The sequence below is a fragment of the Salmo trutta genome, chromosome 27 (genome assembly GCF_901001165.1).
Source record: "Salmo trutta chromosome 27, fSalTru1.1, whole genome shotgun sequence".
Lineage (NCBI taxonomy): Eukaryota > Metazoa > Chordata > Actinopteri > Salmoniformes > Salmonidae > Salmo > Salmo trutta.
Window position 1 is genome coordinate 1,872,192 of NC_042983.1, and position 27,186 is coordinate 1,899,377.

Sequence of the window (27,186 nt, forward strand, 5' to 3'; positions counted from 1 at the left end):
AGCATTACATGGGCTTGCTCCATGGGCTTGCTATCTTTCCGATTTGGTCCTGCCATACATACGTATGGCTACGCGTACGCTACGGTCACAAGACGCAGGCCTCCTTTTTGTCCCTAGAATTTCTAAGCAAACAGCTGGAAGCAGGGCTTTCTCCTATAGAGCTCCATTTTTATAGAATGGTCTGCCTATCCATGTGAGAGACGCAGACTCGGTCTCGATCTTGAAGTCTTTATTGAAGACTCATCTCTTCAGTAGGTCCAATAATTGAGTATAGTCTGGCCCAGGGGTGTGAAGGTGAACGGAAAGGCACTGGAGCGACGAACCACCCTTGCTGTCTCTGCCTGGCCGGTTCCCCTCTCTCCACTGGGATGCTCTGCCTCTAACCCTATTACTGGTGCACTTCCATGCGTCCCTAGAAGGGGTGCGTCACTTGAGTGGGTTGAGTCTCTGACGTGATCTTCCTGTCCGGGTTGGTGCCCCCCCCCCTCGGGTTCGAACCGTGGGGGAGATCTTCGTGGGCTATACTCAGCCTTGTCTCAGAGTGGTAAGTTGGTGGTTGAAGATATCCCTCTAGTGGTATGGGGGCTGTGCTTTGACAAATTGGGTGGGGTTATATCCTGCCTGGTTGGCCCTGTCCAGGGCTATAGTTGGACGGGGCCACAGTGTCTCCCGACCCCTCCTGTCTCAGCCTCCAGTAATTATGCTGCAATAGTTTATGTGTCGGGGGGCTAGGGTCAGTCTGTTATATCTGGAGTATTTCTCCTGTCTTATCCGGTGTCCTGTGTGAATTTAAGTATGCTCCCTCTAATTCTCTCTCTCTCTCTCTCTCTCTCTCTCTCTCTAGCTCTCTCTCTCTTTCTCTTTTTCTCTTTCTCTTTCTCTTCACTCTAAGGACCTGAGCCCTAACACCATGCCTCAGGACTACCTGGCCTGATGACTCCTTGCTGTCCCCAGTCCACCTGGTCGTGCTTCTGCTCCAGTTTCAACTGTTCTGCCTGCGGCTATGGAACCCTGACCAACTGACATTTACTCCTGAGGTGCTGACCTGTTGCACCCTCTATAACCACTGTGATTATTATTATTTGACCCCGCTGGTCATTTATGAACGTTTCAACATCTTGGCCATGTACTGGCCACCCCGCAGAGCCTGGTTCCTCTCTAGGTTTATTCCTAGGTTCCTGCCTTTCTAGGGAGTTTTTCCTAGCCACCGTGCTTCTACATCTGCATTGCTTGCTGTTTGGGGTTTTAGGCTGTGTTTCTGTGTAGCACTTTGTGACATCGGCTGATGTAAAAAGCCCTTTATAAATACATTTTATTGATTGATTGATTGAGTAAAGTGAAGGCTGTGAGGATGACCAGAGGCGGACTTGTTTAGATTTTTTGAACTTTTGAGGACCAGAAGGAACGTGTGTTGCGTCTCACCGATTTCAGAAGTTTGATGTGTGGTGTGTGTCTCTTCGGAACAGGGCACCCCTCAAGGGGGTAATATCTGGCATCTCGTGAGAAGTCGATGTTGAAGAGATTAATAATATTCCTGGAGTGATTGATGCACGTCGGATGAATCGTGTGGGGAATGATAAAGTAGTTAAGTTTCTGTTCTTTTGTTTTTGATATAGAGTCTCTCTCCCTACTCAAGTGCAGTTGAGGTATATAAAGTACAGAGTCAGAGCATTTATCCCAAGACCAATGCAGTGTGATCACTGTAAAGCTTTCGGACACATTTCAAGTGTTTGCAGAAGGGAGAAGCTGAGATGTCCAACTTGTGGAAAATATAATATAATGTATTTTAAAAGTGATGAAAATGTGACAAGTTTCAATTGTGGTGGGAACCATGAAGCCACGTCTTTCGAATGCCCGACAAGGATGAAAGAGAATGAGGTGGCCAAAGTCAGGGCTGTCCAGAGCATTTCATATGCAGCGGCTGTTAAAAGGGTTGAGGGTTTGAATGGTGCTCCTGAAGAGTCCGTGGTGGTGGGTAGGCCTTCACTGGGCTCCCGAGTGGAGCAGTGGTCTAAGACATTGCATCCCAGTGCAAGAGGCGTCACTGCAGTACCAGGTTTGAATCCAGGCTGCATCACATCCGGCTGTGATTGGGAGTCCCATAGGGCAGTGCACAATTGGCCCAGTGTCGTCTGGGTTTGGCTTGGGTAGGCTGTCATTGTAAATAAGAATTTGTTCTTAACTGACTTGCCTAGTTAAATAAAGGTAAAATAAAAGCTGCAGGGGTTGCCTTTCACCAGCAGAACCCAGATATTTAAAAGTTTAACAAGGTGGACTTTGTGGCCTTTATAGCTATGGTGATTGTTGTCACTGCCAAGGTGGAGGTCCAGGAAAATAGATATCATTGTGGATTCGGCGGAGTGGTTCCTGGGACTGAAAGGAAAGATCTCTCGGCGGAGGAGTTGCATGGAGTATTGTCACAAGCCGTACCACCCTTTCAGGACCTAGAGCCTGAGAAGGGAGATATGGGGATTTGAAGGAAGGAAGGAAGGAAGAAGTGGGAGTTTTGGTTTGGCTTTGTCAAGGTACTATTTTTATCAGTGGTATAAAGTACTTAAGTAAAAATACTTTGGTTGTTTTAAGTAGTTTTTTAGTGTCTATACTTCACTTTACTATTTATATTTTGACAACTTTGACTTTTTATTCACTAGATTCCTAAAGAAAATAATGTAATTTTTACTCCCACATTTTCCCTGTCACCCAAAAGTACTTGTTACATTTTGAATGCTTACCAGGATAGGAAAATGGTCCAATTCACGCACTTATCAAGAGACCATCCCTGGTCTACCCTACTGCCTCTGATCTGGCGGACTCACGAAACACAAATGCTTCGTTTGTAAATGATGTCTGTGTTGGAGTGTGTCCCTGGCTATCCGTACATTTAAAAAAGAAAATACAATTGTGCCGTCTGGTTTGCGTAATATAAGCAATTTGAAATGATTTATACTTTTACCTTTGATACTTAAGTATATTTAAAACCAAATACTTTGACTTTTACTCAATAAGTGTTTTACTGGGTGACTTTCACTTTTCCTTTAGTCAGTAACTCGATTTTTATTTGAGTTGAGTAAGTTCGTTTTCCGTGTCACGTATGGATATTCTTTTACCTTGTTTTTTCAACCCGTCCAGTTGGTGGCGGCAATACACCTTGTTGGGTTGTAGTCCAACATAAAGCCCACAGAAGAAGAAAAATACCATGGCGGCTTCCATTAGGTTGCTCGCTCGGAGAATAGTTCGTGATGCTTCTCGAACTATCAACAGCAGTGTGTCTGGTCGAATAGTCAGTTCGAGTTGCCCTTCAAATCTTTCAGCTTGTCGATGTTTCAGCGATGGTGCCGCGGACAAAAGTACACATTTCGGCTTCGAGACTGTGTCGGAAGGAGAGAAGGCAGAGAGAGGTAACGTTAACGTTAGGTAGCTACGTTAAGGCTGCTCGGATATGTGTTATATTAATACGCCTAGCATGTTGGTTCAGTTGACCATTAATGCCCGACCTTGGATTGTATGTTCATTGCAAATGTATCTCAAAGTCTGTAGAGGCAAACCATTTTACCTCTATAATTTAGTTAATGTTATCTCGCTTGAAAATCGATTGTTAACCTTGCCCTACAACAATCCGCGTGGGTAAGTTAGTCTACATGCCCACCCAACTCTTTTACATGCCCCCTCCAACTCCTTTGCCACGGTTAGCCGTGCATGCCCCAATGCGTAATATGGGCTTTACTCCCAGTCCCTGATATCGACTCTCTTCCTTCAAAACTTTAACCCAGAGATTTGTATAGTTATGGAGTAGGTTTCCCCTATTCATCTGTGTTCAAACCTTCACCTGTATTTCCCAGTTTACAAGGTGTTTGAGAGCGTGGCCCAGAAGTATGATGTGATGAATGATGCTATGAGTCTGGGGGTCCACCGGCTCTGGAAGGACATGCTACTCCATGTTATGAACCCCCAGCCAGGCATATGCCTACTGGACGTAGCTGGAGGAACAGGTAGGCTTCTTATTCAGTGATCATAAAAGTAGTCCTTATGTAGCACAGGTGACTTTTTAATTAAACTCTCGTGGTGAGCTAGCCCTGCCTTAGTCTTGTAAGCGCATGTTTTGTTCACATCCCACTGGTTACACACTTGTAACTCAATTTTTTTCTCTGCCAATTCAAATAAATCACTTCAACTGTGCACCTGCAGGTGACATCTCCTTCAGATTCCTGGACTATGTGAGGTCTCAGCAGGAGCGTGTTGCACGGCGGACTGCCCGGGCCAACCAGACCCCCTCCTGGCAGGAGATATCAAGCAGCTACACGACCCCCACGGAGGGAATAGAGATGGAGACAGAGGCCAGAGAGTCCAGGGCTGTAGTCTGTGACATCAACAAGGAGATGCTAAAAGTGGGCAAACAGAAAGCGGAGAGCATGGGCATCAGTAGTGGTAGGGAGATTTAATTTAACATTTTTATTGAATTGTATATTATCTGGTGTATCACCTCACCCACTGATTAGTCAAGCTACTATCTATATTGTTTATATGCGCACAGTATTACCCTCCATTTACTACCTTTCTTTAGTACACCATATTACCCTCATTAGACATGTATGTGGACTGTGCTTTCAATAAGTACTCGTGATTTCTGTTGGCTTGACTGGGGTATGTGATGTGACATAACCCTGTGTGTGTGTAGTCCCGTGTAGCTCAGTTGGTAGAGCATGGTGTTTGCAACACCAGGGTTGTGGGTTCGATTCCCACGGGGGACCAGTACGGAGAAAAAATGTATGCATTCACTACTGTAAGTCGCTCTGGATAAGAGCCTCTGCTAAATGACTAAAATGTAAATGTGTGTGTCACAGGTCTGTCCTGGGTGGTAGGAGATGCAGAGGAACTGCCTTTCGATGATGACCAGTTTGATGTGTACACCATTGCTTTTGGCATCCGTAATGTCACCCACATAGACCTGGTAATCCTTCTCAATCCACTTAGTTTCAGTGTACTCCTGGCAGGCAAGGAAATAAACATTTGTAATTCATCTTGCATTCATTGTACACCAGAAATCAAACTTGATAATGTAGCCAAATAGAATACTCTTCTATGGGCCAATACCTACCTAAAATGATCAAATAAAATGTTTTTCCTCTGTCTTATTTCCAGGCTCTACAGGAGGCTGTACGGGTGCTGAAGCCAGGGGGAAGGTTCATGTGTCTGGAGTTCAGTAAAGTCACCAACCCCCTGCTGGCCAGGCTCTATGATGCCTACAGTTTCCAGATGATCCCAGTGCTGGGGGAGGTGATCGCTGGCGACTGGAAGTCCTATCAGTACCTGGTGGAGAGCATCAGGAAGTTCCCAGACCAGGTAAGAATGAATGATTCAATCATCCTTCTGTACCTATTCTGTCTGGCCCTTTGGTGGCCAGAATTATGCTGAATAGATTTCTCTGAAACTATCTTCTTCAAATACTGCCTGACTAAATTACATCAGTTGCTCTTTATAATTCAATTGAGTATTGTGTATGTTTGTATACTTAAGTTTTGCTGTATGTTTTTACCTAACTGTTTCTCTCTCCTCTTCTCTCCCTCTACAGGAGACATTCAAACAAATGATTGAAGATGCAGGGTTATTTTCTGTCCGCTACCACAACCTGACAGGAGGAGTGGTGGCCCTACACTCTGGATTCAAGCTGTGAACAGAGCAGTGCTGATCTAGGATTGGGTACCCACTGTCAATTTCTAATTGTATTCATTAGGATCTAAAAGGCGAAACTGATCCTAGATCAGCCCTCATACACTGAGACATTTGATGAATACGGGCCCTGGACTTAACTCTAACCAGTCAAGGCCGAGGCCCAGTGTCAGACAGACAGCTCCTCTAGGGTATGTGTGACTGGGGTTTTAAACCCAAGCAGATTCCACCGCAAACGTCAAGGAAACAATATACACAGAAATGGAAACACTGACATGCTGTCTACAATATTTGTGTATTGTATTTATTTTTCTGATGGTTTGAGGAAAGGCTGGCTTTTCTCAGGGGGTACAATAAATAATCTATTTGGCAGGTTTCAATGTGAACCCAACCTCTGCTCACAGGTCATCTAGAGGCCAGAAGTTCTGTCTCAAATTGCACCTCAAATGGTCAAAAGTAGTGCACTATATAGGGTGCCATTTGGGATGTAGCCTGAGCGACCAATGGGAGGAGCACTTAGCAAAGGGCGCATCATGACAACTATTTAAAATCTCAATCTTTGTAATGTCAACTGGTTTTACAATAAAAGTAAACGCCAAAGTCCTCTTTTGTGCTTTAGCAATCCAATATTGTTTCCTACTTTCAAAATAAGTACTAACTTCTGTGAAACATCTATAAATGCTTGATTTAGTCACTTCTCCCCATCTTTATAGAGCAGTCCTCCCATGTGAAGTCATACTACCCTCCTCTGGTCAACTGAGAAACTACACTGATCACTCTGAAGGTTATGGATTGATATGGTACCCTCTTGCCAAAACTTGACAGAGCCACACAAAGCCACTAATTGTGTACAAATCAATCAAATAAAACTTTATTGTAAGCACATTTTAAATCATGATACATTTTACAGTAAAACAATAAGATGAAGGAAAATTATTGTTTTTAAACTGAAGGCAATTAAAGAGGTGAATGCAAGAACATTCAAACAAGATGTGTAAAATAATAGTGACGGAGCACCTCACAAGAGAAGATTGATTTATGGAGACTGTCATTTTCTGTTTTCTTTTATTACAACTCCAGGCCAGTCATTACAGGTATCTGAGGACAGTCCTATTGTTGTGGCCACAGTTGTTTTTAAGAATGCATTGCTGAGTTTCAGTGTGAGCCTCATGTACTAAGTTTTATATTAGCAGGGGTGGACTTGTTACAAGTTAATTTGTGGAATTGCTTTCCTTAATGCGTTTGAGCTAATCAGTTGTGTTGTGACAAGGTAGGGGTGGTATACAGAAGATAGCCCTATTTGGTAAAATGCCAAGTTCATATTATGGCAAGAACAGCTCAAATAAACAAAGATATAACAGTCCATCATTACTTTAAGCCATGAAGTTCAGTCAGTCCGGAACATTTTAACAATGTTGAAAGTTTCTTCAAGCGCTATGAGGAAACTGGCTCTCATGAGGACCGGCACGGGAAAGGAAGACCCAGAGTTACCTCTGCCGCAGAGGATAAGTTTGTTAGAGTTTACCAGCCTCAGAAATTACAAGTACCAGACACATCTCAACATCAACTGTTCACAGGAGATTGTGTGAATCAGGCCTTCATGGTTGAATTACTGCAAAGAAACCACAACTAAAGGACACCATTAAGAAGAAGAGACTTGCTTGAGCCAAGAAACACGAGCAATGGACATTAGACCGGTGGAAATCTGTCCTTTGGTCTGATGAGTCCAAATTTGAGATTTTTGGTTCCAACCGCCATGTCTTTGTGAGACGCAAAGTAGGTGAACGGATGATCTCTGCATGTGTGGTTCCCACCGTGGTGAAGCATGGAGGAGAAGGAATGATAGTGTGGGGGTGCTTTGCTGGTGATTATTTAGGATTCAACGCACACTCCTCCATGCTTCACGATGCATTCTGCAGCGATACGCCATCCCATTTAGTTTGCACTTAGTGGGACAATCATTTGTTTTTCAACAGGACAATGACCCAACACACCTCCAGGCTGTGTAAGGGCTGAACCGCAGAGTGAAGGAAAAGCAGCGAACAAGTGCTCAGCAGATGATTATTTAATCCATTACATAATAAGGCTGTAGTGTAACAAAATGTGGAAAAAGTCAAGGGGTCTGAATACTTTCCGAATGCACTGTTCATGTCATTTGCCTCGACAATGATGGCAGTATAATCAGCAGCACCTGTCTTTTTACTGAAGAAATTCCTTAATTAAGTAATTATTCTGTTAAAATTAATCGTCTTTCTTACTTTTTATTTTCTCTGCCACGCTCTGAAAGCGCCTCATTGCTGCAGCTTGCAGAGCATGGACGGGCCTTAAACTGAGAAATTATAAAGAAAATAAAAAGGTTTTATTGTGTCCAGCTCACAAGGTCTCTTGAGGATGTGAGGCCTGAGACAATTGCCTCTTCTGCCTAATGGTAAAGTCTACCACTGTATATTACGCCTATTCAATATAATGAGTTTAAACATGTCTTCTCTTCCAGTCCTGGCATGGATTGCATACTACTGCCCTGCAGGAAACCAGGGGTTCAGATCTGCTAAATTGACAGTAAATCATTCTAGATGAACCTAGCTGTCAGTAGCTACTGAAATCCAAAATGAGTGGCACCTCGAGGAACAAGTTGACACCAGCTTAGTGGGTTGTGAAACTACCATTCACCCTATAGGATGTCGATATCACATATCACACTTAAAACAGTAGTCCAGACTAACAATAATCCCATAGGATCTAGATATCACGTGTCAACAGATGTCCAAACTAAAAGCTATAGCCTAAAATCCTGAAGAAAGGGTACGGGGAAGATATCCCATAGTTGATTTGTTGTGTCATGTCCTCATCGCCAACCTGGATTGACTTCAGAGCAGAATGTTGTTTAATTCCTGGAGACCCATAGGGTGTACTGACTTTTATTCCAACACACTTCTTAATTCGTTTAACCAGGTGTGTTACTGTTGGGCTGGAACTAAATTTGCAAAGTGAGGGTATGATACTGGAAACTTGTAGTTTACCAGTAATCTACCAGAATGTTGGTAACTTTCAAGTTTTTGGGATAACATTTGTTATTTAACTTGGCAAGTCAGTTAAGAACAAATTCTTATTTACAATGACGGCCTACTCAGGCCAAATCCAGACGACGGTGGGCCAATTGTGCTCCAACCTATGGAACTCCCAATCACAGCCTAGATTCGAACCAGGTACTATAGTGACACCTCTTGCTCTGAGATGCAGTTTTTTAGACCGCTGCACCACTCAGGAGCCCACATCTAGAATATATAAAATAATCAAATAAGAATTTTAAAAAACTAGAATGACAAAGCTGTAAAACATGATCCTAAATATACTTAGTGAATACCATTGGTGTTTAATATGAGGGTTTCAGCATGAAATATATATATATATACAGTTGAAGTCGGAAGTTTACATAAACTGAGGTTGGAGTCATTAAAACTTGTTTTTCAACCACTCCACAAATTTCTTGTTAACAAACTATAGTTTTGGCAAGTCGGTTAGGACAACTACTTTGTGCATGACACAAGTAATTTTTCCAACAATTGTTTACAGACAGATTATTTCACTTACATTTCACTGTATCACAATTCCAGTGGGTCCGAAGTTTACATACACTAAGTTGACTGTGCCTTTAAACAGCTTGGAAAATTCCAGAAAATTATGTCATGGTTTTAGAAGCTTCTGATAGGCTAATTGACATCATTTGAGTCAATTGGAGGTGTACCTGTGGATGTATTTCAAGGCCTACCTTCAAACTCAGTGCCTCTGCTTGACATCATGGGAAAATCAAAAAGAATTCAGCCAAGACCTCAGGTAAAAAAATTGTAGACCTCCACAAGTCTGGTTCATCCTTGGGAACAATTTCCAAACGCCTGAAGGTAGCATTTTCATCTGTACAAACAGTAGTACGCAAGTATAAACACCATGGGACCACGCAGCCATCATACCGCTCAGGAAGGAGACACGTTCTGTCTCCTAGAGATTAACGTACTTTGGTGTGAAAAGTGCAAGTCAATCCCAGAACAACAGCAAAGGACCTTGTGAAGATGCTGGAGGAAACAGGTACGAAACTATCTATATCCACACGAGTCCTATATATAAAACGAGTCCTATATCGACATAACCTGAAAGGCCGCTCAGCAAGGAAGAAGCCACTGCTCCAAAACCGCCATAAAAAAGCCAGACTACGGTTTGCAACTGCACATGGGGACAAAGATCGTAGTTTTTGGAGAAATGTCCTCTGGTCTGATGAAACAAAAATAGAACTGTTTGGCTATAATGACCATTGTTATGTTTGGAGGAAAAAGGGGGAGGCTTGCAAACTGAAGAACACCATCCCAACCATGAAGCACAGGGCTGGCAGCAACATGTTGTGGGGGTGCTTTGCTGCAGGAGGGACTGGTGCACTTCACAAAATAGATGGCATCATGAGGGAGGAAAATTATGTGGATATATTGAAGCAACATCTGAAGACATCAGTCAGGAAGTTAAAGCTTGGTGGCAAATGGGTCTTCCATATGGACAATGACACCAAGCATACTTCCAAAGTTGTTGCAATATGGCTTAAGGACAACAAAGTCAAGGTATTGGAGTGGTCATCACAATGCCCTGACCTCAATCCTATAGAAAATTTGTGGGCAGAACTGAAAAAGTGTGTGCGAGCAAGGAGGACTACAAACCTGACTCAGTTACACCAGCTCTGTCAGAAGGAATGGCCCAACTTATTGTGGGAAGCTTGTGGAAGGCTAACCAAAACGTTTTACCCAAGTTAAACAATTTAAAGGCAATGCTACCAAATACTAATTGAGTTTATGTAAACTTCTGCTAACTTTGGTGAATTACCGGTAGCTTTGCAACCCTAGCTGGAAAAATGCTTGCGCAGTTTATGAATCTCTCGGACCAGGATTGAAGAACACAGGTCAAGAAGGCTGAAACTGAATAAAAATTCACAAGTTGAAGCGTCAAGATTGGGCAAAAAAATACCTGAAGACAGATTTTTCTAAGATTTTATGGACAGATGAAATGAGAGTGACTCTTGATGAACCAGATGGATGGGCCCGTGGCTGGATCATTAATGGACACAGGGCACCACTTCGAGTCAGGCGCCAGCAAGGTGGAGGAGGGGTACTGGTATGGGCTGCTATCATTGAGGATGAGGTAGTTGGACCTTTTTGGGTTGAAGATGGACTGAAACTCAACTCCCAAACCTACTGCCAGTTTCTGGAAGATACTTTCTTCAAGCAGTGGTATAGGAAGAAGTCCTCAGCATTCAAGAAGGCCATGATCTTTATGCAGGACAATGCTTCATCATATGCATCCAAGTACTCCACTGCTTGGCTAGCCAGCAAGGGCCTCAACGATGTCCGAATAATGACCTGGCCCCCTTCCTCACCTGACTTAAATCCTATTGAGAACTTGTGGGCTCATCTCAAACGTGAGATTTACAGTGAGGGAAGACAATAAACCTTTTTTAACAGCATTTGGGAGGCTGTGGTTGCTGCTTCAGCGAAGTTGATCGTGAACAGATCAAGAAACTGACAGACTCCATGGATGGAAGGCTCATGGCAGTTATTGAAAAGAAGGGTGGCTATATTGGTCACTGAATATTTTTGAAAGGCCAAAAATGTTATTTCATTGTCATTTTGTGTTACTTATTTGTTACACTTACTCTAAAAATTTTGAATAAATAAGTGAGTTCGGAGAAATTATTTTTGTAATTTAGTTGCCTAATAATGCTGCACGCTAATAGTTGTCTAATAAATGTTTACACAGTTATATATTCCACTGAGAAAGACAAAACTCCCATTTCCTCTGTTAAACATTCAGGTTTGAGGTTCAATAACATTTTGGATTGACAGAGCATTGTGTTTGTTCAACAATAAAATTAATACAATTTGCCTAATAATTGTGCACGCAGTGTACTGTAGGTGTGTAGACTCCATTCAAAAAATATACAACACTGCAATTCTGGAATTACTGTAACCTGCTCCCTCTCCCCTCCAGACATGAGTGCGCCTACCCCATCCCCAGCCATGCCTGTCCCCGTCATTATAACAAGCACAAACACACAGTTGGAAACAATTTATTAATGAGTGTTTACTCTGGCAAGGGAAGGGGAGTGTGCAGCGTTCCAGAGCCTATAGGTCTGTCTGGGTGGCTCGCTGCCCTATTCCTCCATCCTTTCTCCCTCCCTACCTAGGATTCCCCTGGCTCTCTTGGTGAGCTATGAAAACCAGACATTTCCCACTGACTGTATTTTGAGTTTTGGTGTGTTTGGTGTGAAAATAATGCCACATCAGCACAATAGTTTAAAACAGAGTGCCTCAGAGCGGTAAGGGAATCTCCATTCCCAGTCACTGCTTGAATCCCAAATAACACTTTATTCCCCATATATTGCAATACTTTTGGCCTGCCTCTCATGTCAACTACTAGCCTGATCCCCAGATCTCTTTGTGCTGTCTCTTGCAGAGGAAGTTAAAATGGATGCAAGTCAACCACAGGGTGACACAGAGAATAGCTCTCTAGCTCAGCTTCCACTGTACACACACAAACACCATATCAATATCAGAAAGTCAAAGGAGCTGATCGTGGACTATAGGAAACGGAGGGCCGAGCATGCCCCCATTCAAATTGAGGAGGCTATAGTGGAGAAGGTCAAGAGATTCAAGTTCCTCTGTGTCCACATCACTAAGGACCTATCCTGCCTCTTCCCCCTCAGGAGGTTGAAAAGATTTGACATGGGACCTCAGATCCTCAAAAAGTTATACAGCTGCACCAGTGAGAGCATCTTGACTGGCTGCTGCTCGGCATCCAACCACAAGGTGCTACAGAGGGTAGTGCGAATGGCCCAGAACATCACTGGGGCCAAGCTCTCTGTCAACCAGGACCTCTAACCAGGCGGTGTCAGAGGAAGGCCCCAAAAATTGTCAAAGACTCTAGCCACCCAAGTCACAGTCTGTTCTCTGCTATCGCACAGAAAGTGGTACTGGAGCACCGTCTGAGACCAAAAGGCTCCTGAACAGCTTCTACCCCAAAGCCATAAGATTGCTGAACAGTTAATCAAATGGCTACTGGGCCTTTCTCCTTTTCACCCTGTTGGTCAATTTCTTCAACAAATGATCAGGTCTATATAATTATCAAACATACATTAGTAATGGAAAGGAAACACAGACTCTTTGTTTAAGTATTAAAATACTCCTTTAGTAATACAATTGTAGGCAGATGTTGGTACAGAGTACAGTATAACAGTATATGATACTTCTCCCCAAGTTCTGCAAAATGTCTAAGACATCCTGTAACTCATATAGCCTCCCCAATCCCCCTTACGTAACTTTCCCTGGCAACAACATTTTAATAAATCTAACCTCCCCCTGACAGCAGGAACCATCTTATCAGCAATTAAAAGCTCAGAAGCGGGTTGACTGAAACTTGACCTTTCATCACAAGTATAGGGTCATAACAATGTGAACGAGTAAGCATCTTCTGACAGGGAGCTGGTTTCATCAGGTCTGTGGCAGCCTTGTGTTCTCAGAGAACCAGATAACCACGGTGGGATCCAGACAGGAGGAGTCTTAATGTAGACGCCTTCTGATAGTGTCTGAAGGTCACAACACTCAAAACAGGTTTTAACACACACACACACACACACACACACACACACACACACACACACACACACACACACACACACACACACACACACACACACACACACACACACACACACACACAGAGGTCTCCTGAAGAAACCTTACAGTTTATCATAACATCATTTATTAACCCTTTTAAAAGTTTAAGGCCTTGGTTTAACCCTCTTCAACCCCTACCTACATGTACATATTACCTCAATCAATCAACCCAACTACCTCATACCCCAGTACACTGACTCGGTACCTGTACTCCCTGTATATAGGCTCATTATTGTTATTTTTTATTGCGTTACTATTTTTATCTATTTGCTAATTTTCTTACTTTTAATTGCATTGTTGGGAAAGTAAGTAAGCATTTCACAATAAAGTCTACATTTGTTGTCTTCGACACATGACAAATAAAATTAGATTTTGATATGGTGGCACTGAGAACAACTCTCTAACTCAGCTTCCACTGTTCACACAGGCAGACAAACCGAACCTACGGATCCCTGCTGCTGTATTGATTTGACTTGCAGACTATCTATTCTGCTAGTCCTTTGTGATTTGTGAGTTCTTTGATCTGATGGATCGTTTTCCTTTTATGATTAGTGTTCTCCCCCTGCGGTCAAGCACTCCGCCAAGTCAAGCACTACAGTAGTATGGGAGGCCTGGGAACATGTTGGAGTAGGAGAGGGGGGTGATGAGAGAAAAAAAAGCAAGTAAGAGGAGTGGAAGAAAAGAGAGCAAGAGAGCGGGGTGAGAGACAAGAGGGAAAGCGGAGAAAGGAACATGTAGAAAGAGAGAATGGAGAAAGAAAATGGCAAAGGGTGAGAGATGGAGGAGCGGGAGAGACTGTGTCACAGATGGTCTGAGTGCTTTCTCATGCTCTGTGTTCCTCAGGGTTCTTTACCTTTCCCCCTCGTTCCAAGGCTCACTTCCATAACCACTTTCCCCTCAACATGTCACTACCTGTCAAACTCCTTCACGCAGCGGCTCTTTGAACTTAACTACAGAACATTTAAGTGGTCAGGCATTGATTTGCTGCTTCAAACTTCAGTTAGTTAAAATAAGTGAAGGTTTGATTGATCAGGGTTGACCTTAATATCCCACACAGCACATTACTCACAGCCAAGATTGTTAGCAAATATGCCAGTCTGTTTAGTTCTGTTGTTGGATTAAGTTTCTCTTTTAACAAAACACACTGGCGGACCGGACCGATCTGGGTTGGCCTCATTTGTTGTTCAGAACAACACTTTTGTTTTAGTTCTTATTTGTTTGTTTCCTTGTGTGTGTGTGTTGGCGGGGGTGCAGTGTGTGTGTGTATGTGTGTGTGTGTGTGTGTGTGTGTGTGTGTGTGTGTGTGTGTGTGTGTGTGTGTGTGTGTGTGTGTGTGTGTGTGTGAGAGTGAGCACATATAACTTGAAAAAGAAAAAGAGCGCCGTACACTAGGTGCTCAGATGCAATCATTTTATAGCCAACATTTTGATAGCCAAGCTGCCTTCATCAGGGTAGCACAAATGACCATCTACTTTATCTTCAGAATATCTCCTCTCATACTAATAATAGTTTATTATTCTGAGGAATGATGATTACTGTGAAGATGATTCAAATGACTTCTAACACTCATTTCCCCCCTGAGATCATACCTGTTTCTGCAAGCCTTAAAAGGTGCAGGTGCCCCAACTGAGGCGCACACACACACACACACACACACACACAGAGAGAACCTCAGTGCAACAGGGCCTCTCTTTCTCTGAAGACTCCACTTCCCTCCTACCATCCCCCCCAGACGATTTCAGCATTCATCCCACAGACTGTGCGTATGCGTTCACTGTGGAATTAGGGCCTATTGAAATAACTCCCCCTAATCTACACTTCAAAGTCAGTGTTTGCCCCGGGGCAGATCCGTCCAAGGGGCGATCCGACTGAGGCTAGCGCCGTCTCAGAATGCTTAACACTTCAAAACCTCAAATATTCTGCCATGAAAGTGTTTGAAAAGTGAAATCCATTTAAAGACACAACGCAGAGCTAGAGTTCATTATTATGAATCGTTGTCTATGAAGAGTAAAAGCTAAAGGTTAATGTTTTTACATAGCAGTTATTTTTCCCATGGTCAAATAAAATTACAGAAAAGTTTTAGGTACTGTAAAACCCTACTACTACTACCAGAAAGAATAAGATGTGAACATACCGTTATTTGTAAACAAAGATATTACTATTTATATACTGGGATCAATTGACTTCCAGCCTAGACTATTTTGGAGTTGGACATATTGTACATCTGAAAACAAATAAAGCTATCTACATTGTGTCAAAGCTGTATCTTTCCATCTCTCTCCCTCCCCCCTTCCTGTCTCTTCTGCTTTTGATCCCTGACAGAAAAAGTGTCAACAACAGTTACTATTTATGAGTTACTATTTTTACAGAAAAAAAAGAGTCATTTGAATGTGTAGCCTACGATTTGCGCACTGCACTGCTCTCTGTACGCACAAACCAGGCCTCTTCTCCTCTCTGTGAATTGTCTCTTTGTTAGCGGGGTGCTGACGTTGTGTTTTAATGAAGAAAGGAGATGATGGGGAAGGCAGGGTTTAGCAGCACTGCAGTGTATTATTACATAAAGCAATTAAGGGGCCCCACACACCCCCAACTGGAGGGAGATGCTTTCCCCATGACAATGTGCTGACCATTGACTCTGGGATAGAGAGAAGAGTTTGTGTGATTCACATGACAATTGTTACGTTTGTTATCGGTGTGTGTACTCATGCATCCGTGCACGTGTGTATTTACACGTGTTTGTGAATATTTGAGCACATTTGTCACCCTCTCGCTCCACTTCGAATTTGCACACCTTCTTTGACATATTTTCTATAAAACCATATTTGTTGACATGATACGTAGGCTACACACAACCCAGTGGGCATCCCCTTACAACACACAGCACTGATTACATCGGGGGTGTAGAACTCATTTGGCTCGGGGGGACGCATTCGGTCCTCAACGAGGTCTGGGCGACAGTACTGATTTTAAAAAATATTTCCTGGCACTCAAAATGTTTTATTTTTTATGCTCCCTGACTGTCACAGGAGGTTGGTGGCACCTTAATTGGGGAGAACGAGCTCATGGTAATGACCACGCAGAATAGGTGGAATGGTATCAAATACATCAAACGCATGGTTTCCAGGTGTTTGAAGCCATTCCATTTGCTCTTTTCCGGACATTATGAGCCATTCTTCCCTTCGTAGACTCTTGTCCTGTCTAGTGATTGTTAGTGAGCTGGGCAGTTAAGAAACTGTCTGAATATAGTGTAGGTCACAGGAGGCTGGTGGCACCTTAATTGGGGAGAACGGGCTCGTGGTAATGGCTGGAGCGGAATGGTACCATTCCATTCGCTCCGTTCCAGACATTATGAGCCGTCTACCCCTCAAGCAGCCTCCACTGATACAGGTCCATTATCATGTCTGCACAGTTCCGATTTGGTTTTAGTCATTTTAAAGTATGAGTTTGTTTATGCCATGTTCTTATGTTGAGTGACTCAAACATAACAAGATGAATGGGGGCCCCAAGCCATGACATTCAATAAATTATATTCTCCCTGACTGTCTAGTTCATTTTGGTGATTGTTAGTAAAAATATGTAAGCTGACACTGTTACTATACAGCCAGCTGTGTATGTTACTGAATACTTGCTGACATGTTTAACTATTTGCTGCCATAGATAGTGCCTTCAGTAGTCACACCCATTGACTTATTCCACATTCTGTTGTGGAATAAAAAATAGATTAAATCGATTTTTTTCCCCCTCACCCATAATACCACATAATGACTAAATGAAAACATGTTTTTAGACATTTTTGGTGGAAACCAGGTTCTCCTCTAGGATTTCCCCTGTGCTTAGCTCCATTCCATTTCTTTTTTATCCTGAAAAACTCCCTAGGCCTTAATTACAATAATACCATAACATGGTTCAGCCACCACTATGTTTGAAAATATGGAGAGCGCCACTCAGTAATGTGTTGGATTTGCCCCAAACAATACACTTTGTATTCAGGTGAAAAAGTGAATTGCTTTGCCAATTATTTTGCAGTATAACTTTAGTGCCTTGTTACAAACAGCAGTCATGTTTTGGAATATTTGTATTCTGTACAGGCTTCTTTCTTTTCACTCTGTCAATTAGGTTAGTATTGTGGAGTAACTACAATGTTGTTGATCCATCCTCAGTTCTCCTATCACAGCCATTAAACTGTAACTGTTTTAAAGTGGAACTATATCATGACACAAGGCGAGACTCAGATGCAGACACAGGAGGCAGATGGTTGGAGTCTTACAATGTTCATTAATCCAAAAGGAGTAGGCAAGAGAATGGCCATGGACAGGCAAAAAGTCAAAACCAGATCACAGTCCAGGAGGTACAGAGTGGCAGACAGGCTCCTGGTCAAGGCAGGCATATGGGTACAGAGTCCAGAAACAGGCAAGGGTCAAAACACTGGGGAAAGTCAGCGACACCTGGGGGGGTGGAGACAATCACAAGGACAGGTGAAACAGATCAGGACGTGACAGAACTGACAGTGTTTTAACTACTTTGCAGATATGAAACAAACAGACAATCATAATATCAGAAAAACATATCAAATTCCCAGTTTATGCTACAAAACCAACTTCATTAGAGGTGTAAAAAATTGGTTATATTTGACTCAACATTCCATGACATACACAAAGGTATTGTTGGCAGAATAGATGGATGCAGTTCAATGCATGACTAATATAATTCACCAATACATTTCTTGGTGGTCCAAAAAATATTGTTATCACAGCTGGCCTGGTACATTGTTTACTGCCTCCATTCGGTATGCACTGTTTCAGTTTCAATTACTCAATATTTTGGACAAGAACAGACAAATGTAACTAAAGCTGGGAATGTCAATACAATTAGACTAGCAAGGGCAATGATCACAAGTCAGTCATAATGTGGCTAATAGGCTAGTGTATCTATGTACACTGCAATTCAAAAGTTTGGGGTCACTTAGAAATGTCCTTGTTTTTGAAAGAAAAGCACATTTTTTGTCCATTAAAATAACATCAAATTGATCAGAAATACTGTGTAGACATTGTTAATGTTGTAAATGACTATTGTAGCTGGAAACAGCAGATTTTTAATGGAATATCTACATAGGCGTACAGAGGCCCATTATCAGCAACCATCACTCCTGTGTTCCAATGGCATGTTGTGTTAGCTAATCCAAGTTCATAATTTTAAAAGGCCAATTGATCTTTAGAAAACCCTTTTGCAATTATGTTAGCACAGCTGAAAACTGTTGTTCTGATTAAAGAATTAATAAAACTGGCCTTCTTTAGACTAGTTGAGTATCTGGAGCATCAGCTTTTGTGGGTTCAATTACAGGCTCAAAATGGCCAGAAACAAAGAACTTTCTCCTGAAACTCGTCAGTCTATTCTTGTTCTAAGAAATGAAGGCTATTCCATGCGAGAAATTGCCAAGAAACTGAAGATCTGGTACAACGCTGTGTACTACTCCCTTCACAGAACAGCACAAACTGGCTCTAACCAGAATAGAAAGAGGAGTGGGAGGCCCTGGTGCAAAACTGAGCAAGAGGACAAGTACATTAGAGTGTCTAGTTTGAGAAACAGACACCTCACAAGTCCTAAATTGGCAGTGTCATTAAATAGTACCCGCAAAACACCAGTCTCAACGTCAACAGTGAAGAGACAACTCCAGAGTTGCAAAGAAAAATCCATATCTCAGACTGGCCAATAAACATAAAAGATTAAGATGGGCAGAAGAACACAGACACTGGACAGAGGAACTCTGTCTAGAAGGCCAGCATCTGTCCATACCCTGTTATTATATATTTATACTAAAACAAAAATATAAACGCAACAAGTGTTGATCCCATGTTTTATGAGCTGAAATAAAACATCCGAGAAATGTTCCATATGCAGAAAAAGCTAATTTTTCCCAAACATCCCCACTTTTATAGGCCTGGCATACATTTGTGTGCAGAAAAATTACCCTATACTTCCACAGTGAGCTCCAAAAGTATTGGGACAGTGATATTTTTTTGGGGGGGGGGGCTCTGTACTCCAGCACTTTGGATTTTAAATGATACATTGACTGAGGTTAAAGTGCAGACTGTCCCCATTCATTTGGAGGATATTTGTATCCATATCGGGTGAACCGTTAAGAAATTACATTACTTTTGGTACATGTTGGAGTCACTAACTTTCTCACTCATCATTATTGACGATTCATTCAGCACTATCGGTAATTATGGCAGCAGCTACATTAATTTAGAAGTGTTTAGAAACATATTCTATTCTTATTTACAATAACTCACAAATATCATATTTTGTTTATTTTAACCTCTATGGGACCCCTTCCTGTTCTCATCCCGTTTAACGGGATTGATTTTGACAACAGCCAGTGGAAAATCCGAGCGCCAAATTTAAAACAGCTAAAATCCATTTTCTCAAACAATCAACTATTTTACACCATTTTAAAGATAAACTTCTCGTTAATCTAACCACATTGTCCGATTTCAAAAAGGCTTTACGGCGAAAGCATAAAATTAGATTATGTTAGGACATAAACTTCACAAGAAACACCACACAGCCATTTTCCAAGCAACTATCTGCATCACAAAAACCCAAAACACAGCTAAATGAAGCACTAACCTTTGACGATCTTCATCAGATGACACTCCTAGGACATTATGTTACACAACAAAAGTTCATATTTATATCCAAAAACAGCATTTTACATTGGCGCGTAATGTTGAGAAATGTTTCCCTCCAAGCATACTTTCCCTCCAACCATACTTGAATGAGCACAATGAGCACACATAGTACGTAAATTCTCATCGTAAACATTGGTCAATATAGAAGTGTTATGCACAGAATTATAGATACACTTCTCCTAAATGTAATCGCTTTGTCAGATTTCAAAAAAGGTTCACGGCGAAAGCACAATTTGCAATAATCTGAGTACAGCCCAGATGACACTAACAACTAGCAAACAGAAACCCGCCATCTTGGAGTCAATAAAACTAAGAAATTACATTATAAATATTCACTTACCTTTGATTATCTTCATCAGAAGGCACTCCCAGGGATCCCAGCTCCACAATAAATGTTCGATAAAGTTCATATTTATTTTCAAATAATCCATTTTGTTCGCGCGTTAGGTTCACTATCCAAATCCACTACGCGTGTGCTTACTTAGTCCAGACGAAAAGTCTAAAAAGTTATACTACAGTTTGTAGAAACATTTAAAAATAAAAAATTGTACTGGCCCCCTGTGGGATTCGAACCCACAACCCTGGCCTTGCACACACCATGCTGGCATTGCAAACACCATGCTCTACCAACTGAGCCACAGGGAAGGTGTTTAACTTGGGTCAAACGTTTTGGGTAGCCTTCCACAAGCTTCCCACAATAAGTTTGGTGAATTTTGGACCATTCCTCCTGACAGACCTGGTGTAACTGAGTCAGGTTTGTAGGCCTCCTTGCTCGCACACACTTTTTCTGTTATACCCACACATTTTCTATGAGATTGAGGTCAGGGCTTTGTGATGACCACTCCAATACCTTGACTTTGTTGTCCTTAAGCCATATTGCAACAACTTTGGAAGTATGCTTGGGTCATTGTCCATTTGGAAGACCCATTTGCAACCAAGTTTTAACTTCCTGACTGATGTCTTGAGATGTTGCTTCAATATATCCACATCATTTCCCTTCCTCATGATGCCATCTATTTTGTGAAGTGCATCAGTCCCTCCTGCAGCAAAGCACCCCCACAACATGTTGCTGCCAGCCCTGTGCTTCATGGTTGGGATGGTGTTCTTCAGTTTGCAAGCCTCCCCCTTTTTCCTCCAAACATAACAATGGTCATTATGGCCAAACAGTTCTATTTTTGTTTCATCAGAACAGAGGACATTTCTCCAAAAAGTACAATCTTTGTCCCCATGTGCAATTGCAAACCGTAGTCTTGCTTTTTTATGGTGGTTTTGGAGCAGTGGCTTCTTCCTTGCTGAGTGGCCTTTCAGGTTATGTCGATATAGGACTCGTTTTACTGTGGATTTAGATACTTTTGTACCTGTTTCCTCCAGCATCTTCACAAGGTCCTTTGCTGTTGTTCTGGGATTGATTTGCACTTTTCGCAACAAAGTGCATTAATCTGTAGGAGACAAAACGCCTCTCCTTCCTGAGCGGTATGATGGCTGCGTGGTCCCATGGTGTTTATATTTGCGTACTATTGTTTGTACAGATGAACGTGGTACCTTCAGGTGTTTGGAATTTGCTACCAAGGATGAACCAGACTTGTGGAGGTCTACAATTTATTTTCTGAGGTCTTGGCTGATTTATTTTGATTTTTCCATGATGTCAAGCAAAGAGGCACTGAGTTTGAAGGTAGGCCTTGAAATACATCCACAGGTACACCTCCAATTGACTCAAATTATGTAAATTAGCCTATCAGAAGCTTCTAAAGCCATGACATCATTTTCTGGAATTTCCAAGCTGTTTAAAGGCACAGTCAACTGTTAACTTCAGACCCACTAGAATTGTGAAACAGGGAATTATAAGTTAAATAATCTGTCTGTAAACAGTTGTTGTAAAAATTACTTGTGTCATGCACAAAGTTTATGTCCTAACCGACTTGCCAAACTATAGTTTGTTAACAAGAAATTTGTGGAGTGGCTGAAAAAGGAGTTTTAATTACTCCAACCTAAGTGTATGTAAACTTCCGACTTCAACTGTATCTTTTTACATAGAAATAATCATAAGGATTATGGCTCTAGATTGCAGGAAAAAGCTGTTCTCCAATGTCCAGCCATTATTATAAGCCGTCCTCCCCTCAGCAGCTTCCACTACATTCATGGTGAAATCTTAAATAATAAACTGACATGCGACTGAAACGTGTCTCCATTGAGAGTACATGTAAATTCAATTCTTATGACTCTTCATTAGGCTTAACTAAAAGTCTATAACTTTAACACATAAAAACGCATTGAATACTACATTCATAAATAGCAAAACAGACAGTCAAAAAATAAATCATAAGGAATAAGGTTTTGAAGTCTGTCCTATAACTAGGAGATATAAGAAAGCACTGGAAATATTTTTGTTTTTTTCAACACATAATTAACCCTTTTTTATGTTGGCACAAATCTACTTCCGTACTATCGTACATTTTTTAAACCAGTACCAGGTTACCTTCAGACTAGTCCTATGACACTTGTGAGGGTCATAGAGCAAATCGCAGTCTCATCTTTCCTTAGAGTAGCCATTTTAGTTAGTAGGCCAAACTGTTGGGATGCTACAAATGTTTTTGTGAGAAGATTTTTGGGATGTCTCCTGATCTGACAAACAGCGCTGTAGCTCTGCCACTTTCCACTGCAGATGCGGAAGGCTGACATGGGCGGATGCTGTGAATTGAGACGCAGCCCATGCAGATATCTAGCTTAAATTGACAGATGTTGATGGGGATTTTCTTATTATGTTATTTAGTTGTTTTAAGGGTTAATAATTTAAGTCCGATTCACTCGCGATATTGTTGAAATGCATTGGAAGTTTGTATCAACTTTATGGAACCCCCTATTTGCCAAACTAAATGTGAGTGCGTTGCACCCCTACGCAGACTTCACAGCAAATGTCCACATTGCGGTTGGGGGCAGACCACAAAGTGTTGTCTCTAGGCAATTGTGATTGTGATCTTCCTGTCTGGGTTAGCACCTCCCCCATCTTCGTGCACTATACTCGGCCTTGTCTCAGAATGGTAAGTTGGTGGTTGAAGATGTCCCTCTAGGGATGTGGGGGCTGTGCTTTGGCAAAGTGGGTGGGGTTATATCCTGCCTGTTTGGCCCTGTCCGGGGGTATCATCGGATGGGGCCACAGTGTCTTCTGATCCCTCCTGTCTCAGCCTCCAGTATTTATGCTGCAGTAGTTTATGTGTCGGGGGGCTAGGGTCAGTCTGTTATATCTGGAGTATTTCTCCTGTCTTATCCTGTGTCCTGTGTGAATTTAAGTATGCTCTCTCTAATTCTCTCTCTCTTTTTCTCTCGGAGGACCTGAGCCCTAGGACCATGCCTCAGGACTACTTGGCCTGATGACTCCTTGCTGTTCCCAGTCCACCTGGTCGTGCTGCTGCTCCAGTTACAACTGTTCTGCCTGAGGCTATGGAACCCTGACCTGTTCACCGGACGTGCTACCTGTCCCAGACCTGCTGTTTTCAACTCTCTAGAGACAGCAGGAGTGGTAGAGATACTCTGAATGATCAGCTATGAAAAGCCAACTGACATTTACTCCTGAGGTGCTGACCTGTTGCACCCTCTAAAACCACTGTGATTATCATTATTTGACCCTGCTGGTCATCTATGAACATTTGAACATCTTGGCCATGTTCTGTTATAATCTCCACCCGGCACAGCCAGAAGAGGACTGGCCACCCCTCATAGCCTGGTTCCTCTCTAGGTTTCTTCCTAGGTTCTGGCCTTTCTAGGGAGTTTTTCCTAGCCACCGTGCTTCTACACCTGCATTGCTAGCTGTTTGGGGTTTTAGGCTGGGTTTCTGTACAGCACTTTGTGATATCAGCTGATGTAAGAAGGGCTTTATAAATACATTTGATTGATGAATTGATTGAATTGGGCATCATTGGCGAAAGTGGGCATGTAAGTAATCCATACCCAACCCTCCAGTAAATTGTGATGAACTCACTTACAAGAATCAGTTTTGGACGACCTGACTATATCAACAAAATAATATGCTATTTACACTTTGTAGTCAATTATGATACTTTTATACATTTTTCTGACTGATATCAATGCCACATAGGCCGTTTTTCAAAAGGAGAAGTTGGTTTTCAAGGGCAGTTGACCTTTAAAGACAGAGGAAGGGATTGATCTATACTGAACAAAAATATTAACGCAACATGTAAAGTGTTGGTCCCATGTTTCATGAGCTGAAATAAAAGATCCCAGAAATGTTCCATTTGCACAAAAAGCTTATTTCTCACAAATGTTGTGCACAAATTTGGCTACATCCCTGTTAGTGAGCATTTCTACTTTGCCAAGATAATCCATCCACCTGACAGGTGTGGCATATCAAGAAGCTGATTAAACAGTGTGATCATTACACAGGTGCACCTTGTGCTGGGGGCAATAAAAGGCTACTCTAGAATGTGCAGTTTTTTCAAACAACACAATGCCACAGATGTCTCAAGTTTTGAGGGAGAGTGCAATTGGCATGCTGACTGCGGGAATGTCCACCAGAGCTCTTGCCAGAGAATGTAATGTTAATTTATCTACCATAATGTTGTTTTCGAGAATTTGGCAGTACGTCTAACCAGCCTCACAACCGCAGACCAAGTGTAACCACGCCACCCAGGACCTCCACATCCGGCTTATTCACCTGCGGGATCATCTGAGACCAGCCACCCGGACAGCTGATTAAACTGAGGAGCATTTCTGTCTGTAGAAAGCCCTTTTGTGGGGCTTTCTACAGACAGCTTTCTACTAATTCTGATTTGCTGGGCCTATGCCCTCCCAGTCCCACACATGGCTGCATTCTGCCCAGTCATGTGAAATCCATAGATTAGGACCTAATTTACTGATTTTCTTGTATGAACTCTAACTCAGTAAAATCGTTGGAGCGTTTGTATTTTTTATCAGTGTAGAAACAACCCCTAGACCCTATTCTAGACCATAGGCCCTACCCTGGGGTGGTGGTTAGAGAGTTGGACTAGGAACTGAAAGGTTGCAAGATCAAATCCCTGAGCTGACAAGGTTATCCCCGAGCTGACAAGATTACATTTGTTCAGATCAACTTCAAGTTCCTTGCAGGTTAGCTAAGGGTTGCATCCCAATAATCTCCTCTCTCCTGAATTGTGCACTTGTTCACTCCCTTTCATTGACTTGGAAGGAAAATTGTGGTATGTATGGAAACTCCCTCTAGCCCATTCCAACACGAATCAAATGCTTGAAAATGTGTGGGGAGTAGTGAACGATTGCACACTTGGGACAAACCCAGGGGCTCATGTCATTGTGCTTGCAGGTCTTTTACAAACCAGCAGAGGGCAGGCTTGATGTAAAAACTTAAATCTACCGTTATGAGAAGCAATATCTGCTGACTTGTAGACAAAATAAGTTCCCCTTGTCTACTGGTTTATTGATAATGTTGTGTTTTGATGTCATTGTATTATACCTGTTCAAAAATGATAATGCTACACTGTAGCTTCATGTTTCTTCAACACCGAACCTCTATGGGAAAATAATCTACATTTATTTGAAATAACTCGAGATGAGAGACGGCGCCAACGGAATGTTATATTGATCATGTATTGGCATCTTGCATTATTATTTATAATCAGTATTGTTTAGGAGAACATGTTCAATAACTGTGGTCAGTGGTGTATACAGTCAATGACAGACAGTGTTCGGAGTATATCAAAACAGTCTTTACAAATACTGGGAAATCCCAGAAACATTTTTACATTTAACCAGGCACTTGGTCAATTGTGCACCAATCACGCTCCCAATCACAGCCTGGATTTGAACCAGGGACTGTAGTGACACCTCTTGCACTGAGATGCTGTGCCTTAGACTGCTGCGCCACTCGGGAGCATCTGTGTAGTGTAGAGCTGCTATACCTTTAAAGATTCATAAAAATATTTTGATGGGTGCTCAAACAAACGGCACATCTTACATTTGAAAGCTAAGTATTTAATAATTGAGTGATTTTGACCACTTCAGATGACAAGACTAGAAATAGCTAAAGATGACTTTGGTGTGTGTGTGTGTGTGTGTGTGTGTGTGTCCATCTGTGTGTTGCAGGACAGATAGTCCACAGATGTGGACTTGATCACAATCAATGGTGACATCACCAGGCAAAGGTGATCTGTAAATAATTGTCATGCTTGAGGGTGGAAGAAGAAAAAAACATCTTAAAAATCAGCTTGCTAGCTTCAACTCCTTCGAATTTTTTTGCTCCTCTGCATTGCCGGCATTTGAATAAGAACATATGTTGACCAGAAAGCAGCTTTTTTTCCAAAGGCTGCTGCATTTTTGACCTAAAAAGGCCTCTAGTCTCCATCTCGTGCAGTTGGTTTTCATAATCACCCTGCGACTCAACTGACAGAGTTGTGAGATGAGACCTTGCTTCTGTTTTTTTTTTTTTTTACATCTAGCACTGTGGTAATAAGGATACCGTCTCATTAAGTAGATTTTACACTTAAAATCATGTTACTTGATGATAAAGCAATTTATCTATTTGCAGCTGAAATGAGATCAGTCAAGGATGAAAAAGCTGTTTACAAGATAGGGGTAGATAATCAATGCAGTTATTATCAAATTAAATGTCACTTGATTCCAATTTAAAATCTGTTTCTATAATAAATATTGTAGCCCATGTAGGCCTGCATTTTGTTAAATGCATTGAAAAAATAAAATGTTGCACAGAGGTCCTCTGATTCAGACACTGGAATTATACATAAGATCTGTCTGTTTCGAAACAAACCTCTCTTCCTCCCAGGCTAAGACTGTGTTCCAAATGGCACCATATCCCCTACACAGTGTACTACATTTGACCAGAGCCCTATGGGACTAGGAATAGGGAGCCATTTGGGACTTAGAATTGTGATCCTCCAGCACCCAGGCACTGCCATGTCCCATGCAGCACACAAACAAACGCCTCTCTCACACATCTGTCTGGATAAAGGATTCAAGACAAGACATCAGACTGGTCCTCTGTCCAAACACCATTATATTATTCACAGCAATATTATTGTCTACTGAAAAATAATCCATGTAACAATATACTTTATTTAATTCTTATTATATTTTTTTACTAAATACACTATATT

The 27,186-nt window shown here is 41.9% G+C and overlaps 1 protein-coding gene across 1 annotated transcript; it reads left to right on the plus strand.

Moving 5' to 3' along the window:
* Positions 1 to 3,116: 3,116 nt before the first annotated feature.
* coq5 (coenzyme Q5, methyltransferase) lies at positions 3,117 to 6,273 on the plus strand. The gene is made up of 6 exons (XM_029716294.1): positions 3,117 to 3,398; positions 3,840 to 3,989; positions 4,186 to 4,425; positions 4,842 to 4,948; positions 5,140 to 5,340; positions 5,570 to 6,273. The coding sequence occupies exons 1-6, from the start codon at positions 3,197 to 3,199 to the stop codon at positions 5,669 to 5,671; spliced, it is 1,002 nt and encodes a 333-aa protein (XP_029572154.1). The 5' UTR covers positions 3,117 to 3,196; the 3' UTR covers positions 5,672 to 6,273.
* Positions 6,274 to 27,186: the final 20,913 nt, after the last annotated feature.